Source organism: Neoarius graeffei, chromosome 2, assembly GCF_027579695.1.
Source record: "Neoarius graeffei isolate fNeoGra1 chromosome 2, fNeoGra1.pri, whole genome shotgun sequence".
Taxonomy (NCBI): Eukaryota; Metazoa; Chordata; class Actinopteri; order Siluriformes; family Ariidae; genus Neoarius; species Neoarius graeffei.
The window spans coordinates 13,039,223-13,057,514 of record NC_083570.1 but is presented as its reverse complement, the minus strand read 5'-3'; the positions used below and the strand labels follow the sequence as shown (position 1 = coordinate 13,057,514).

Here is an 18,292-nt window from a genome sequence, read left to right as displayed (position 1 = left end):
TTTACCTAAAAGGCCCACAAGAGGGTCATTTGACCCTTTTTACCTAAAAGGCCCACAAGAGGGTCATTTGACCCTTTGGACCCCCTGTGGACACTCCTTTTGTTGTGGAAATGTGGCTGTTAGCGGCTCACAGAAGTCACTTGAGTCACAGAGTCGCTTGAGCCGTGTTTTTGCATGTGTGTGTGTGTGTGCCCATATGGTGGATTTATAAACATATGGTGGATTTTTATGCAGTGAATCATCAGGATGAACGAGAATTTGGGATCAAAACTCTTGACATTTATTGTTAAAAAAAATCAAAACAAAACATATTTACAATGAATGAAAAAGCAACTGTTTTCCCAGTTTTCGTGTGGAAAGTTTTTGCAGAAGTAACTGTTATTTTTGTGTGCCAAAAATAGAAAAAATATATTTACAAAGAAAAAAGCATATTTACAAAGAATGCAAATGAGTGAAATACATTTGAGCAGTCACTCACAATTCTGGCACAGCCATTGCTCCTTTCTGCATTTCCCACATGTATATTTATAACAGCCAACACAGCGCACAGTTGCACGATTGTCCTTGCATTTGATTTTAGCCTGACACTTGGCTCTTTGTCCGAATTGTGGTGTGGAGGGTTGTTGCTGAAGCAATTGCTCCTTTTGGACCTTTTTCATACCCACGTGGGAGTGAGCCAACTCTCTTGCCAGTTCAAACAGGAAATCCACCCGTCTTTCCTTTCTCCCAGTGCATAATTGATAGAGCACGTGGGCATTCAGTGCTGCAATGTCTATCATGTTGTAGAACACTGATATTGGCCAGCGCCTTGTTCCTGCGCGGACAGTGTATTCCCGCACCATCTGGTCCATGATATCGACGCCGCACTTTGTTGTGTTGTAGAGTGTGATGGTGTTTGGCTTCTTTTTGGCGGTTTCCTGTGTCTGAATCGTGCTGTGCATGCTGCTGAGAACATATACTGTCTTCTTCCGCTTGGCCGCATACACAGTCAGTGTGGCACCAGTGGATGAAAATACCTGGGTGGTAAATTCATCGCGGTGCATCTGTCGAGTTGATGGTGGAATTTCTTGGCGAATCCTGTTGACTGTGCCGAGGATGGTTGAATTCCGGCTAAGTAGTCGTTTTGCAAGTGACAGTGATGTAAAGAAATTGTCTGTGGTAACATTTCTGCCCTTGTCCAAGAATGGTTCCATCAGCCTCATGACTACACTCTCAGACACTCTCTCCCCAGGAGGCCGAGTGGGGTCCTTGCCAAGATATGGGAGGATGTTGCAGACGTATTTGGTTTTCAAGTCACACGCCACCCAAAACTTGATACCAAACTTGTCTGGTTTAGATGCAATGTACTGTAGGAAACAGCAGCGAGTCTTGCACGGGAAAAGTTGTTCGTCAATGGTGATGTGTTGACCAGGGATGTAGGATGTGATGCAGTTGGTGACAAACAATCCCCATATGTTTGAAATTGCAGCAAACCTATCAGTCTGTACTCGCTCGCTGCGGGTGTCTCTGTCATCAAAGTGCAGGTGATGCATGATGTTTTTGAAACGCCCTCGGGACATGGTTTCGATGATGTGTGGGTTTCCCAGGTTTTTCGACCAGCAGTCATGCAGTGATGGCACCTTGATGATTCCCCTCATGATGGTGATGGAAATAAATGCCATTAGTTCAGGTATGCCCATGAACCAATCCACATGCTCAGTTTGCTTCGCATGTTGAATTGTACAGTCTCGTATGATGCCAAGCATGTCCAGAGTGATGAAACAAAGGAAGCTCTGAAGGCGACTTGTGATTGACCTCCTGGCCTTAGCGGTTGGCTCTCCATCTGCGCTGTATGGCGTTGGTGGGGTGAAATGTGGACCCGTTCCCACCTGTTCTTCATGCCATACTGTGCCATCTTTTGCAGTCTCTGCCACATCAGTCGCTAGCCGAGCTCTCTTTGTTGGTTGGGGAGCACTCTCCTCATCTGTAGCATGAAAAAATGTAATTATGAGCAATGGGAAATTCAAATGATATCACAAATGCAAGTATAGAAGCTAATCACTGCAAAAATGGTTTATTTTTCTAGTTTCAAGTAATGTAGTAAAAATCACCTCTAGTATTTTTTAACTAGAACTAGTAGTTTTTGGGAAATAACTATTATTTTTACATTGCAATAACTAATATTACCTGAAGACTGAGACAGCTCGGAGTCTGAATCCACCTGGAGATTGATGTCTTCTCCATCCGATTCGCCAGGGTCAGCTCCATCCAGGATCATTTCCAATGCCTGTTGAGTGCTGAATCTCTGCATCTTCGTTCCTTGGAGAGGAGCTTCTTTCACCACAAAATTCTTGAGGGAAATGAAGCAGTAGTCCACATGCACTGGTATTTATCCATCTAACAATTGCCAGGTTGCATTCACATGAGTCGTTATGGTCACATGGCATGAGAGATTCACACGCTAATTCAACCATTATCTGGTTGCAGTCATATGATTCGTCATGATCACATGGGACATTCACACGTTCATTGAACCATTGTGTGCACTCACATGACTCGTTATGGTCACATGGGACATTCACATGCAGACCCGTCGCCATGGGCATGCCTTGGGGGGCTGTGCCATAGAGAAACATAGGGAACATGAAGAAAGCACATCCGTGACTCCATCACAGAAAAGACTTCTGTGTCCCTCTGTGTCACTCTCTCTGGCCTCATCCACATATCCCTCTCCTTCCCTTCAAACTATCTGCCCTCCCCTCCTCTCCTCTCTGCCTTCCTCCATATTCTCCTCTCCCCTCCTTTACTCTCTCCTGCCTTTCACTTTCTCCTCTGTGCCCTCCTCCCTCTCTTATCTGCCCTCCTCAAATCCAAACTTACTCAGTTTCCCTCCACTTCTCACCTCTATCCTCTGCTCTTCTTCTCTCTTCTCTTTCTCTACTCCTGGACCCCTTTCTCTCTCCACTCCACTCCACACCACTCCTTTCTCTCTTCCAGACTCTCTTCCGTGTCCTCTCCACTCCTCAGTTCTCCACCACCCTGCTCTGTGCTCCACTCCTCTCTTTGCCTCTCCTCATACCCCCTCTCCTCTCTTCTCCTCTCCACCACCCTCCTCTGTGCTCCTCTCCTTTCCTCTCCTCTCTTCTCCTCTCCTCTGTGGTCCTCTCATTTCCTTTCCTCTCCATCCCTTTCCTCTGCTCTGCTCTCCTCTCCTCATCTCTCCTCTCTTCTCCTCTTCTCTCCTCTTTTTTCCTTTCCTCTACTCTCCTCGTCTCTTCTCTCCTCATCTTTCCTTTCCTATCCTTTCCTTTCCTCTCTTCGTCTCTCTTCTCTTCTATTTTCTTCTCTCCTCTGTGCTCCTCTCATTTCTTCTCTTCTCTCTCCTCTCCTCTCTCCTCCATGCTCCTCTCCTCTCTCCTCTGTGCTCCTCTCCTCTCCTCTGTGCTCTCCACTGAACCTAACGCTTCAGAAAATCAGTGATCATGTTTCATGTCCAAGCAAAACGTTTAATTCATAATATTATATGTACTATATACAGTATACTGTATTAGTTACTATTTACCTGTGGTGATTTCAGAGGCTGACAGCCCTTCGGAAGAAGCTGTCTGCCCCTGTTTGTCTTGGCTATTACCAACACAGAAACAACTGTTTTCTTCAATGCTGGCTGAGAAAAGATTGCAAGTCTGTAATGGTCTACTAAGACTTTGGCTCCAATCCAGCTGAGTTCAGTGCTATTTGGCTTGAAGAATTCTCTGCGATTCCAGAAAAGGTTAAAATTGTCTATGAAGCTCATACCAAATGAAAAACAAGTTTTTCCAAGCCAGGTGTTAAGACTGAAGAGTCGAGAAAATGCAAAAATTCCTCTCGCTGGGAGTGGGCCACTAATAAAAGATTGTATTCCAGTCTTATAGAGATCAGAAAAAAGTTTTCTGAAATCATCTTGGACAAACAGCTGTTCTCTGAAAACATCATTTGCTCCCACATGCACAACAATACGTTTGATAGTTTTATGCTCGGACATTTACATACAATTACACACACATTGTAAGGTGTGACCCCCTCACCCCACACACTGCCCCTAACAGCCTCATTACCATAACAAAATGAGTGATTAGTGTATTCGGCAAAAGCTGTGTGGGTCAAATGACCCCTCTCTGGTCCTTCTAGGTAGGCAGAAAAATTGTGGTCTTTGTGGTTTAAAGCCAGAGCATGTTGATAGGCTGGTCTTTCTAGCTAAAAACTTGGAGGCCTCAGTATAATGCTATGTAATTGTTGCAACTGAGTTTTCAGTTCCTTCATCCTTTGGTAATTTCTTGGATAAATTTCATTTATTTGTCATTTGGAAATCAGAATTTCCCTTTTAAATTTCATTCTGCACTGAAAGCTGTTCATACTGTTTGTTTGAATATAGTGAAATAAAATTTAAGTGATTTCCCTAACATCAAGAATAATTGTGATTAATAATCGTGATTACAATTTTGATCAAGATAATCGTGATTATAATTTTTTCCATAATCGTGCAGCCCTACAATATAGTACAAAACTATAATGACCAACCTTAGATTACTAAGGGATTACAAAATGCCTGTAAGAAGAAAAATACTCTATATAGAGAATTTATTAAATTAATAACCAAAGAGGCAGAAAATAAATATAAAAACAAGTTAGCGAGTATCATAAGGAAATGTAGGAAGGATTATTATGGCAAATTAATAGATAATAGCAAAAATAATATTAAAGGAATATGGAATATATGAAATAGTATTATTAAAGATGGCGCTGGACAAATACATTACCCTAAATACTTTAATGACAAAGGTATTGAAAATTTTAACATGGATGTAGTTGCTAATACTCACTCTCATTATCTCTAGCCGCTTTATCCTGTTCTACAGGGTCGCAGGCAAACTGGAGCCTATCCCAGCTGACTACGGGCGAAAGGTGTAGTTGCTAAAAGTTTTAATAATTTTTTTGTTAATGTTGGACCAAGATTAGCTCAAAATATCTCTGAGCCGGTAACAAATGATGAGTGTATTGATAATATTATAAAGAGGAGTTATTGTTCTATGTTTCTTACACCAGTAGATGAGAAGGAAATTATTGATATAGTTAATGAATGTGGTAACAAAATGTCCACAGATTGTAATGATATTGATATGAAACTAGTGAAAACTATTATTGGGGGGATTTCTAAACCATTAACATACACCTGTAACTTGTCATTTCAAACCGGTACATTTCCAAGCAATATGAAAATAGCAAAAGTAATTCCACTGTATAAATCTGGGGACAAACACAACTTTCACAAATTACAGACCTGTTTCTTTACTTCCTCAATTCTCCAAAATTCTTGAAAAACTATTCAATAACATCAGATAAATTCATTAAAAAATACAAACTACTCAGTGATGGTCAATATGGATTTAGAGCAAATAGATCAACAGAGCTGGCACTAATGGAATCAATTGAAGAAATCAGTAACTCTATAGATGATAAAGAAAAATGTCGCTGGGATATTTATTGATCTCCAAAAAGCTTTTGATACTATTAATCACGATATTAATTAATAAGATGGAACAATATGGGATAAGGGGAGTTGTATTAAATTGGATAAGAAGTTATTTGAGCAACAGGACACAATTTGTGAAGTTGGGTGATTCTGTCTCATCTCGTTTGAACATTGCTTGTGGTGTCCCCCAGGGGTCAGTATTGGGTCCTAAACTGTTCATTCTTTATATAAATGATATGTGCAATGTATCAAAGATATTTAAGATGGTATTATTTGCAGATGACATGAATATATGTTTTGTTCTGGAACAAATTTACATGAGGTAGAAAACAATCTCTTCAGAATTGTGCAGGTGAAAAAGTTGGTTTGATCGAAATAAATCATTAAATCTGTCTAAAACAAAAATCATGTTATTTAATAATTATAAAATAAATAAGGCAATAAATGTACAGGTAGATGGTGTTGACATTGAAAGAGTTTCTAATAATACATTTCGTGGGGTAATAATAGATGAGAGAATTCCATCCAAGATGCCGCCGCAAACGGCTGCCACGGGATTTTGCTCTCGTACTTTCTATGTTTTTGTGTAATTGTTGTGTTAATTCTTCTCTGTGCTTCACGGAATGCTGCGCTGAGGTTTTTTTTTAATGCCTACACATTCCGGTCCTGATAGGAGCGAAATGTGTGGGTGTTTTTTCCTCTCATCTCTCATTTCTCAGCCTCTCCCCTTCCTGACAAGCCTCTCTCCTGCTTTGCTTCTGCGGACTCGTCTTGTCAGAGACCCTTCCTGCACTGTTCTCCGAATCGAAATTATGGATTTGATCAACTGGTCACTTCACACAATTGACAATCTTCTCGACGAGAAGTCTAGGTTTGGGGGAACCTGCCTGTCCTGCCGGAACGTTTGCAGCCGGATACACCATAGATGCCTGGGAGAAGTGGCGTGTGGTGTGCTTGGCGATTCTTTCCGTGGAGGACATTGAGGATATTTACCTATTCAGAACCATGATCACAGGATTTTTGCTGATTGGACTTGGCATTGCCCTGGTGTATCGAGGAAATCAGATAACGGTGGCAGCTGTTCAAAGCCCCACAAAGCTGCCCGACATGATTGAGGCGGTGGGCAGAGCTGTCGGCACTCAGACTGTGGCTGTTGAAATTTAAAACTCGCAGTGCTAGGACAACGTTAAAAATGTTGAGTATCTCTATTTGAGGAGGAAAGCTATGGAATAGTTTGAATGTGGCGCTCATTAAATGTTCATCGATAAATCATAAAAAAGGTAGAGTAGAGTGGGGTGGGGTAATACGCCCCCGTGGGGTAAAAGGCCCCCGGCCTGTTTTACCCCAAATAACCACCAGATGGCGCAAAGTTACATTTCTATTGTTGCTATGGACTGGCTCGACAACGGGGATATACAAATATCCACTGTGGATCGCATATCACCAACGCAGCAGAGAGAAATCAAATTTCATGTTAAGTGATATAATTTTCAGATATCAGTAAAACTGTATTTAGATAGCTGCTATTTCGTCAGATATCACAGCTGTGTATGTGGCATGAGTAGACAAGTCAGTAGGTAAAAAAAAATACATTAGGTACAAAAAGTTGAATCACATTTTGAAAGTAAGACCCTTTTTTGTAAAAGTGTAGTCTGTGGGGTAAAACGCCCCCTTAATGGCGGGGTAAATGGCCCCCAGGGGGCATCGTTTCCTTTTATCATAATTAGAGTAGAGTGGGGGGGAAAAAAAAGCCCCCCTGAAGGAAAATTCAGTTTTTCTCCAAGTTGAAATGAACCATGTGTTGTTTTAATCATAGTTTTTGACAACAGTGACATGAACAATAATGCCACCTAAAGTTAATACTTAATTTTTTTTTTAACAAAAACATTGTGCCAAGGGGGCCTTTTACCCCCCCCCCCCCCCCCAGTGGGGTAAAAGGCCCCCTCACTCAAAAAAAAACAAGAAAATATCCCTGAATTAATGAATAGCTTGTTCTTTGTTAATTCATGTTCAATCCACACAAAATTATATTGAAATTAAAATGCGAAATATAATAAAATAATGCATCTATTCATTAATTCAGGGATATTTTCTTGTTTCTTTCATATTATAGGCTTAAGTAAACACTTTTGCTATCCAAACAGCTTTTTTTGAGTGAGGGGGCCTATTGCCCCACCTCAGGGGGCCTTTTACCCCACTGGGGGGGGTAAAAGGCCCCCTTGGCACAATGTTTGTTTTTGTTAAAAAAAAAATAAAGTATTAACTTTAGGCAAACTTTAGGTGGCATTATTGTTCATGTCACTGTTGTCAAAAACTATGATTAAAACAACACATGGTTCATTTCAACTTGGAGAAAAACTGAATTTTCCTTAGGGGGGGGGGGGGGGGCTTTTTCCCCCACTCTATAAGGAACAGATCTTTATGAGGTAGAGAGAGGAGGAATTACAATAACATTCTATTGATAATATAAGTGTATGTGCGTATGGGTACGTACGGATATATTATGTATATGCATAATTATATGATTATGGTGTCTGTACGTATGGATGTGTATAGTTTATATATATATATATATATATTGTATGTGTGCATATATGTATAACAGACTAAGTATCTGTATATATGATTGATTTGGTCGATATTATACCGTGTTAGTATATCTTGGTATGTTTTGATTAGCGGTGGTATAGAGGGTTAGGATTTGATAAGTTATTCACTTCTTCCTGATCCTTTCTGAACATTATTATGTTATTGCCTTGTGGCTACGCTATCCCGTTTGTTCATGACTGTGTTTTGATCATTGCATTTTTTTTTTTTTTTTATCTTTACTGTTCGGAACAAATCAATCAATCAATCAATCAATCAGTGGTTTAAAGACGGAGACCGAAAGATTAAAGAAGTGAAATAAGGTGTGGCTTCTACGTGGAGTGAAAACCTTCAGCCACTTTAGATTAGAAATGTAAACTGTATGAAATAACTCTGAATAAATTAGACTTGCATTTCTCACCTGTTTTTCACTTCTGTATGCTTTAATTGAGACGGTGTCGTGGCTTTTGTGTTCATCCGTCATACACAGACAACAGATGAAGCTTTGGTCAGTACGACAGTAGAGCTTCAACACTTCATCATGCTCAGAGCAGATCTTCTCTTGCAGATTTCCAGAAGCTTCAACTAACTTGTGCTTTTTCCAGGAAGGAACTTCATAGTGAGGTTTCAGATGAGTTTCACAAAAGGAGGCCAGACACATCAGGCAGGACTTGATGGCTTTGTGTTTTCTCCCGGTGCAGAAATCACACTCCACATCTCCAGGTCCAGCGTAACAGTGAGCAGGAGAAGCAGCTTGGACTTCAGTCTTCTTCTTCTTCAGTTTCTCCACCACTTCATCCAGCATGTTGTTTCTGCGTAGAACAGGCCTTGGAGTGAAAGTGTCTCTGCACTGAGGACAGCGATAAACTCCGCTCTTATCATCCTGATCCCAGCAGTCATTAATACACACCTTACAGAAACTGTGACCACAGGGGATCGTCACTGGATCCTTCAGTAGATCCAGACACACTGAACAGAGGAACTGGTCCTGATCTATTGAAATACTGGCTTCGGCCATTTTCTTGAACTCACACACTGAGAGAAAGAGAGACTGAGCTTTGTTTTCTCTGAAATGAGGAGCCACTGCTTGCACATGTGTGAGAGGGAGAGAAAGGGAGGGGAAAAGAATGAGGGAGAGAAGGAGGAGGAGTCCAGAGATCATGTGTGATTGGCGGCTTCCTTCATGACGTGAGTTATGTTGTGGAAATCTACAAGGGACCCACCCCTAGACCCGCCCCAAAACAAAATGGCGGCTCCTGTTCATATCATTTTAAAAGGACGTTTGCTTGAACACAGACGTCTGATTGGCTGCCCAGTGGAGGCTTCTCATTGGCTTCTGCTGAATTTGAAATTAAACTGACTCGCTTGTATTTCCCACCATGTGACATCTTACGGTTTTAACTACACAGTGGTATTTCTGTGTTTAACACGCTACGCACTTTTACAATGATAGCAATCAGTGGTGAAGAAACACAAGATGGCAAACACAATGCTATACAGTGACCTGAATGTCATCTTGGATATGAATGTAATGGCAGTATTTGGGCTTTCAATGATTTCTCTGAACTGTTCTTTTTCTGTGGCAGAATAATTGTATAGCACACATCTTAAAAAAACAACAACAACAAAAAACAATTTCTTTGGGTTTTCTGAAATCAACAGGGCCAAAAATATACAACCTCAATTCCAAAAAAGTTGGGACAAAGTACAAATTGTAAATACAAACGGAATGCAATAATTTGCAAATCTCAAAAACTGATATTGTATTCACAATGGAACTAGGGTTGCCACATCTGAGTTGTAAAAAACCGGGACACATCGGTCGGCGGCCGCGCCTGCGCGCACGTACGAGCGCGGGGGTTGAGGGCTGCGGACACGCACATCTACGATGCCTTATGTGAATGTTCACGTTTAAAAATAAAACAGTTCAACTGGTGCAGTTAGGCGTTTAGTTAAAATTCATTTTGTCTTCTTAACCCTTAAATGGGCACTACCACAAATATTATTACAAAAAATAATTTCATATAGGAATGATCTTATTTGGACGTCAATATTTTTTTAACAAATATTTAATAGTAGGCTAACAGCCCCCTGAAGAGTCTCTCCTCCCATTCCGTTTCCAAATCAAAATAATACAAATATAATCAATATAATTTCTCTCAGTCTGCTTCGTTGTTGTTTTAGCCTTTTCTCTGGAGAACTGAACTTTAAAAGTTAGACTACCGTATCATACCAAATAGCCCTAATCCTTTGTTTTAATCACAAGAGAGAGGTGCTGTGTTATTGGGACAACTGATTTATTCATTTCTCACGCCAGTGTTCAGGCATTCTTTTTTGATATATTTAATGATTCATTTATTGATGAAATTGGCCCAGGCTTTAGAACCAGCCTTTATCATAATCAGAACATAGGAAGTAGACAGCCAGCCTACTCGCGCACCGACCAAGGGAACTCTCACCTATTGTTTGGTATTACGGTATTCCAGTATCTTTGATTTCGTGCGGCCGCCGTTGTATTGACCACGATCACCTAGCAACGGCGACTGGCTGCGTGCGCAAACATTCGGTGAGGCCACACAAGTAGCTGCCTACAATATGCCCGCTTACGTGAAAACTATTAATATGTTAAGTGGCTGCGAGAAACATTAATGATTTGTGTTTATTTCAATGGGGGATAATGTGAGGAAGTAAAAAACCGGGACAAAACGTGTCCCGGGAAGGTTATTCCATTTTCCTGGACATTTTCCATTTTCCACAAAAAAACCGGGACAATCCCGGAAAAACCTGGACGTGTGGCAACACATAGACAACATATCAAATGTCGGAAGTGAGACATTCTGAAATTTCATGCCAAATATTGGCTCATTTGAAATTTCATGACAGCAACGCATCTCAAAAAAGTTGGTATTGTATAAAAGAATTTGAGCACTGAGTGATATCCAGCAGGATACACGCTAAAATCTAAACTTTAGTGTTGTGACGTTCGTGAACGAACCGATTCTTTTGAACGGCTCCTCGGCATGAACGATGAGAACCGAGTCTCGAGCTGGGGGAGCCGTTCTTTCTGTCGTTCTTTTTCTGGACTGTGTTTCAGATGAAAAAGCTCCTCCTTTACTCCTCCTCCCTTCACTGAGTTAGGGAAAGGTTACGGTGAGGCACAGTGGTGCCTATTTGTCTGATATGCAAATGTAGCCATCAGACAAATAGGCACCGATGTGACATCGGGGAGTGGGAGGTGGTCGTCAGAGTTTTTATTTATTCAAGTTTTATCTGTTTGCCTAATAGTTCAAATTGTTTTGTATATAGTTTATAATGTTGTTGTGTGATATTAATGATAATATTTTGGGAAAACTACTTTGCACGGACGTTCATTTAATTTATTCTATCGTCATTTTGTTTGTTCTATTTTTGTGTATTTTATTTATTTATCTGTTTATCTAGTTGTATCTGTTTTTCTAATAATATATTTTTTGCATTAATAGTTTGGTTCTTCCTATTAAAATCTTGTGTTCTTGTTATAACTTTAGCTATTTATCTGACTGTTTAGTTGTATCTATTTTTGTTACAATCTCATCTCATCTCATCTCATCTCATCTCATTATCTCTAGCCGCTTTATCCTTCTACAGGGTCGCAGGCAAGCTGGAGCCTGTCCCAGCTGACTACGGGCGAAAGGCGGGGTACACCCTGGACAAGTCGCCAGGTCATCACAGGGCTGACACATAGACACAGAAAACCATTCACACCCACATTCACACCTACGGTCAATTTAGAGTCACCAGTTAACCTAACCTGCATGTCTTTGGACTGTGGGGGAAACCGGAGCACCCGGAGGAAACCCACGCGGACACGGGGAGAACATGCAAACTCCACACAGAAAGGCCCTCGCCGGCCCCGGGTCTCGAACCCAGGACCTTCTTGCTGTGAGGCGACAGCGCTAACCACTACACCACCGTGCCGCCTGTTACAATTTCAATATTTTTAATATAGAAAGTTTTTTTTCTATTAAAATGTTCTTGTGTGATAACTAGTTCTTGTGTTTATATCTCCTGTAGCTGTCCTTAGCTTCCCTCACGCAGAGTTTCACGCAGCTGCTGTGCTGCTTTCATCACCTCCCTATTCCTGCTCCTGAAGGTGGCCTTCTTCTTGTTGAGGACAACTTTGACTTCCTGTGTTACCCGTGGCTTTTTATTAGGGTAACACCGTACAGTCTTAGCTGGGGAGACCATGTCTGCACAGAAGTTGAGGTAATCTGTCAGACAGTGTGTCAGCCCCTCTATGTCCTTACAGTGTGGGCTAAGCAGCACATCCCAGTCCGTGGTGTCATAACAGTCTCTGATGGCATCTTCCATTCCAGGGGACCACCTCCTGATGGAGCTAGTTGTTGCAGGCTATCTTTGGACCAGGGGGATGTACTTCGGCCGTAGACAAACCAAGTTGTGGTCAGACTTCCCTAGTGGGGAAGCAGCCAAAGTAGAGTCCAAAGTAGCATGATTAAAGTCCCCAGAAATGATCATAAATGCCACAGGGTGCTGTGTCTGCAGCCTTGCTGTGATAGAGTGAATCCTCTCACATGCAGCGGCTGCGTCTGTCCTCGGAGGGATGTAAACACAGATGGTGATCACGTGACTGAACTCCCTCGGCAGATAATATGGCCGCAGGCTAACAGCTAGCAGCTCCAAGTCCGGGCAACATAAAACTGTCTTTACGGAGATATGTCCGCGGTTACACCAGCGGGTGTTCACGTAGATGATGAGTCCCCCACCTTTGCTTTTCCCGCATACTTTAGTGTCTCTGTCGGCTCTCACAGCAGTGAATCCACGCAGGTCCACGTTAGCATCCAGTATAAGGTGGGTTAGCCATGTCTCCATAAAAATAAACAAGCTGCTCTCACGGTAAGTCCGTTGGTTGTTCAGTGTGGATAGCTTGTCGACCTTGTTCGGCAGCGAGTTCACATTCCCCGTTATAATGGAGGGAATAGATGGTTTGCAGTGACACTGGTTGTCCGCTAGTCTAGCCTTTAGCTTAGCCCCGGCATTGCAGCCCCTTGGTCTCCTCCTCAGCTCCGCCGGGATGTGGTGTCGTATCCCGGCCTGCCCCATTGTTTTCAGGGCCAGCAGCTCCTCTCTCGAATAAGCAAGAAGACTGGCTCCTGGTTGCATGTTAAAATTAAAAATATCCATGGAATATGAAGAAAAACACACTATGTATTCGTAAGAAGAGCAGAAAAGTAAAAAAGTGGAAAAAAAAGAGGTTTAAAGAACTAAAAACTACAGAGCTACTGGAGAGGCAGCCGTCTTCCACAGCACCAGAGCATGTAAAACAGCCCTAGAGCATGATGATCCTGCCACCACCACCAGCTGGTACAGTGTCCCTCTGTATATGGTGGCCACTGTGGCCAAACATCTCAATTTTTGTCTCATCTGACCTGAGCTTTCCTCCAGAAGGCTTTTTCTTTGCCCATCTGGTGAGCTTCAAACTTTAGTTAAGCTTGAAGATGTCAATTTTGGAGGAGAGGGTTATTTCTTGGATAGCAGCCTCTTAGTCCATGGTGATATAAAACTCACTGAACTATAGACAGTGATCCATCAGCTTCCAGTTCATCGCAGGACTGTGCCATGGTAGGTCCTGGGTTTTTCCTGACCATCGGAACCAATTTCCTTTCAGCTGAGGGTGACAGTTTGGGTTTTCTTGAAGTACAGTGGATTGGCAAAGGGACTACACCTCCCAGTAACTTACCTACAATTGTTTGAACTGATCTTGGGATCTGCAGTTGTTTAGAAATGTCTCTAAGAGACATTCCGGAGTTGTGTACATCTGCGATCCTCTTTCTCAGATCTGCACTGAGCTCCTTGGACTTTCCCATTTTACTGTGTGTTGGTCAATTCAATGAGTGCTGTAAACAAACCGTTTTTATGAAGGCACAGAGAAGCTACCAGCTGTAGTCAATCATGATCACTAACAGGCAGGCGCGGTATTAAGGGGTGGCAAAAGGTGGTAGTTGCCACTGTAAAAGTATTTCTTGCCACCACAGTTGCCCCCCATTTTAAAAAGAATTATTTACTAAAACACATTTTTGAAATTCAATTATCTATCTACAGAGATACTCCCTAGTAACACAGAACATTAATGTACCTTTAGGCTACATCCACACGACAACGGCAACGAGATGTTATTTAAAAATATATCGCGTCCAAATGGGCAACAATCAGTAAAATATCAGGTCCATATGGCAACGCAACACTTGCTGAAAACGATGCAATACACATGCCACACCTCTAGGGGCACTGTAAGACGGTCCCTTCGGAGACACCAGAACAATAGAAGAAGTAACGATGCACGCGCATAAACTATTATGCGCAAGACTTCATATTAGCCACAAAGTCAGGAAAATCTGTTTGTAAAATTACATTATAATGACCAAATACAATGAAAAGTATTTTTCCAGTCTCACCTGTGAAAGGTAATCCCATGTGATCTCGTTTGGACAGAAAACCTGTTGGTACAGTTAAACGCAGCTAATCTTTATTCTCCGCTTTGACCTTTCCAAAATGGCGGCGAGGATGACGTATGATTCTACACGGAAGGCGGCGTCTTCAATGGTCCGGAATAAAGTGAATGGTACACGTTGATGGAATTAATTTGTTGTTTCTCACCTGTGAAAGGTAATCCCATGTGATCTCGTTTGGACGGTAAACCTGTTGGTACAGTTAAACGCAGCTAATCTTTATTCTCCGCTTTGACCTCTCCAATATGGCGGCGAGGAAGACGTATGATTCTACACGGAAGGCGGCGTCTTTAATGGTCCGGAATAAATTTGATTAATTTGCTCCTCTACACCCTTTTTAAGGAATGTATTGTCAGACTTAAATCAACATCTGAAGAGGTGAGATCGCTCTTTTTTTCCCCTATTTTTGCTGGCGGGATTGCACCATTACACAATAAATATTTACAGTGAAAATATTTTGTAAGCGCGTTTCATGAACCAAGTTATAGGATTTGTTGACAACTCGCATCGCAATGAGAATATCATTGGCACTACTGGTGTTAAGAATCAGACCATTTCATAAATGAATATTTTGCTGTAGAGCTGCAGTGTTTGTACAATTGCATGTTTTTGCTTCACTATTACTGTCACTATTCTGCTTCTTGCTTTACTACTGTGAACTAACACTGAACATAATAATAATAATATCCAAGCTCGTGTTTCACTCTCACTAGTGCTCTGTAAGGCTTTTTCCTGGTGATATTCGTTACACTTCTACCCGGCGTGAAGCACTCACAGTCATGTGGTTGTGACGTCATCATAAACAAATCCGTTCTACTCATCCAGACGACTTCACAACGGCAACGTTGCCAGATCTTTCCACTCTGGAACCCGTTCTCAAAAAGATTTCATTTTGGGCACCCAAAACGCCGGTGCCGTGTGGACGCCAGGCCTAAACGATAAGCAATTGTATCGGAGTCACCTGAATCCGTTGCCGTGTGGACAGTCTATGGTTCTCTAAAGGTTTGTTAGAACGTAACCAACAACTAACATTTAGAGAACGTTTCCTCATGGTTATGCAGAAACCTAACGAAGCCAAACGTCCCCGAAACGTTGAGGTAACTAACCAACTGAAACGTTATCATTTGGTTACACTATAACCTCCACACAACGTTATGTTTGGTTGTTTTTTTTGTTGTTCTGAGAATTATACTGTACAGCTGCTTTCCTGATGCTGGCTAAATAATCTTTTAATCTTTTATTTCAACCTCTTTTGTACTTGTAGCCTATTTTTTTTTTTTTTTTGCCATAGTAAACTGTCACATAACTTTCCTTTTGTCATGCATTGTTATGTCATGCCATTTTGGTTTTGTCTTGGAATCCAACCCTCACACATTGAAAACATACACCATATGGTCAACAGAAATGTGTGCATACTGTAATTGGTAGGCCAGATAAATAGGCTAGTCTATGTTGAGTTGTGAGATATGTTGCAAGGAAATTTTCGCAAAAATAGGCGACAAACCCATGTACATTCCTGAGTAATGTGTTTTGACTGTCTAAAGCAGTGTTTGCCAACCTTTTTTGGCCTGGGACCCCATTTTTACATCACCAATTTCTCATGACCCCATACACATTTTTTAGATTTTATAGAGATTGCACAGTGTCACATATTCTATATTTTGATCAGCAGCCTATAGCCTTCAGTTATGTGGATGTTTTCTTTTCAAAGCTGATATATAGCATTTTATTTGTAATATATAACATAATTAGTTGAACATTTTTATTTTCAGTATTTTTCTTCTATTGGTTATTTCAGGCGACTCCAATTCAATTCCAGGAGACCCCATTAAGAACGAAGGAAAGGAAGCATTTTGAGTGTTAAATGTAAAAGATATTTTACTGGGCAAGAAGTGAATGGTGAAAGCAAAATGGACAGGTTAAATGTTTTTCTAGTTAGTGCAATGTCGGTAGAGTGTGGTTGGTTTGCAGAAATAAACTTATAGGCTAAATTTGTTTGGATTGTAAGTGGTGATGTTTTTTGTGGAATTCAAGTGATCTGTAATGAGCAGGCTGCAGCCAAGATATCATATGAAGAGGGTGAACATGGTTTGGCAATGGGTCGTTGTGACTTGGTGCACAGTCTTTTGTGTGGTGCAAATTGGCTCCTGATAATATGGCAGAGCAGCAACAAAAGTTTGACCCTTAAGTTGTGGTCACACATTTTGCCCTCAAAACATGCTGCATTACAATAATGCCTACATTTTCTCATGCACATACTTCTGGTACATTATCCCTATTGTTGCCCCAACTACATTTTCTCATGCACATACTTCTGGTACATTATCCCTATTGTTGCCCCAACTACATTTTCTCATGCACATACTTCTGGTACATTATCCCTATTGTTGCCCCAACTCACTCACACCCAGCTCCATTGATCAACATATGCTCCATTGATCAACTTATTTGTACTTTGTCCCAACAACAACCAAATCCACCCTGTACCACTAACAAAATCTGCTGCAATACAAAAATCCACTTCTCTTCTCCTCTTATTTTCTAAAAATAAAAGTCCAGCTAGGTAGCTTCGATGCATCATCATCCTGCACATTACCCAGAATTCTCTGTGCTTTCAAACAGCTCTAAGGCAAATAACAAAATGGTGGACTTAATGGATGCTACGATAGCCCTTTTATTTAGCTATTTGAAAATTTCACTGAGTCTCCTTGTTGGATTTAGAACTACCAGTGCACGTTATCTGGATTTACAGTACGTGCGATCAGGTAATGTGTTATTTTATTCTGGTTGTTTGAGTTCTATGATGCAATGTATGTTTCACTATTCACCTAGCAGTTAGCTGCTATGCGTGCAACCATCTCCATCTCCGGTCACCGGCTACATTATACGAAGTGAATCGTTGTTGGTATCTCTAAAACGCGTCTTTTCCAGTCTCCCATCTGACAAAGAACTCGTACATAATTCTTTCACCTTTGTTGTGATTTAGCACGCTCTTGATATAATGCTATGTAGCATACCTTAGCATGGCTAACGCCATAGCGCCGAGGTTACGCATGATTACCCCTTATCGCTATATATGTCGTGTAGGTGACGGTGTTCTCTGTTAAAATGTCTGTGTATTTGTGCCTCAGAACGGCGGCATAACAGCAGTACGGATTTCCCCATGTTTAATTTGACGAAATATGTTGGTGGATAAAACCTCAAGTGAGGGCCTACTTTTGTAGGCTGCAAAGATCAGCAACACGTTTACTGCAGTACTCCGTTAGCCTAGTTCAGAGGTTGCACAGAAAACGTAACGTAACTTTTACTGTCTGTCAAAAAACAACACTTTGTTGGTGTGAAGGGTTGTCATAAAAGTTAATAATCATCATGTATTAAATCCAATGCATAAGGGAATCTGAACTACCATATAAAATAAGTTATCTCTCCGTTGACTTCCATACATTATTTTTTTTCTTTGTTCCCATGGGGTCTATAGGAAGAAACGAGACCTAGCCACTGTAAATTGTTGATTGGTCAGGTTGCCTGACGCAACGGCATGTGACGCAAAACGAACACTCCTCATTGGCTGGACAGATGGATAAGAGGACGTAGGTGCGTGTAGTAAAGTCACTACCCAGAACTTGGATTGTTGAAGTTGGATTTGGAAGCAAACGTCTCTTTTGGAAGTACTGAAGCCTACGTTCTGTTCAAGTACTCTACTTTTGAAAAG

General features: G+C 41.3%; 1 protein-coding gene across 1 annotated transcript; it reads right to left on the bottom strand.

Annotated features, from left to right (window-relative positions):
• Window positions 1–311: 311 nt before the first annotated feature.
• Window positions 312–9,169, bottom strand: LOC132880965 (uncharacterized). Its single transcript, XM_060913822.1, has 3 exons — window positions 8,496–9,169; window positions 2,167–2,329; window positions 312–1,963 (listed from the first exon to the last, which is right to left on the bottom strand). The coding sequence occupies exons 1-3, from the start codon at window positions 9,090–9,092 to the stop codon at window positions 471–473; spliced, it is 2,253 nt and encodes a 750-aa protein (XP_060769805.1). The 5' UTR covers window positions 9,093–9,169; the 3' UTR covers window positions 312–470.
• Between the last annotated feature and the right edge of the window lie 9,123 nt (window positions 9,170–18,292).

Coding starts and splice junctions, on each gene's coding strand:
- LOC132880965 (XM_060913822.1), bottom strand. CDS start 9,092: ATGGCCGAAGCCAGTATTTCAATAGATCAGGACCAGTTCCTCTGTTCA. Junction 2,330..8,495: donor CATACAGAAGTGAAAAACAG/GTGAGAAATGCA, acceptor ATTTCCCTCAAG/AATTTTGTGGTGAAAGAAGC. Junction 1,964..2,166: donor CGAGCTGTCTCAGTCTTCAG/GTAATATTAGTT, acceptor TTCATGCTACAG/ATGAGGAGAGTGCTCCCCAA.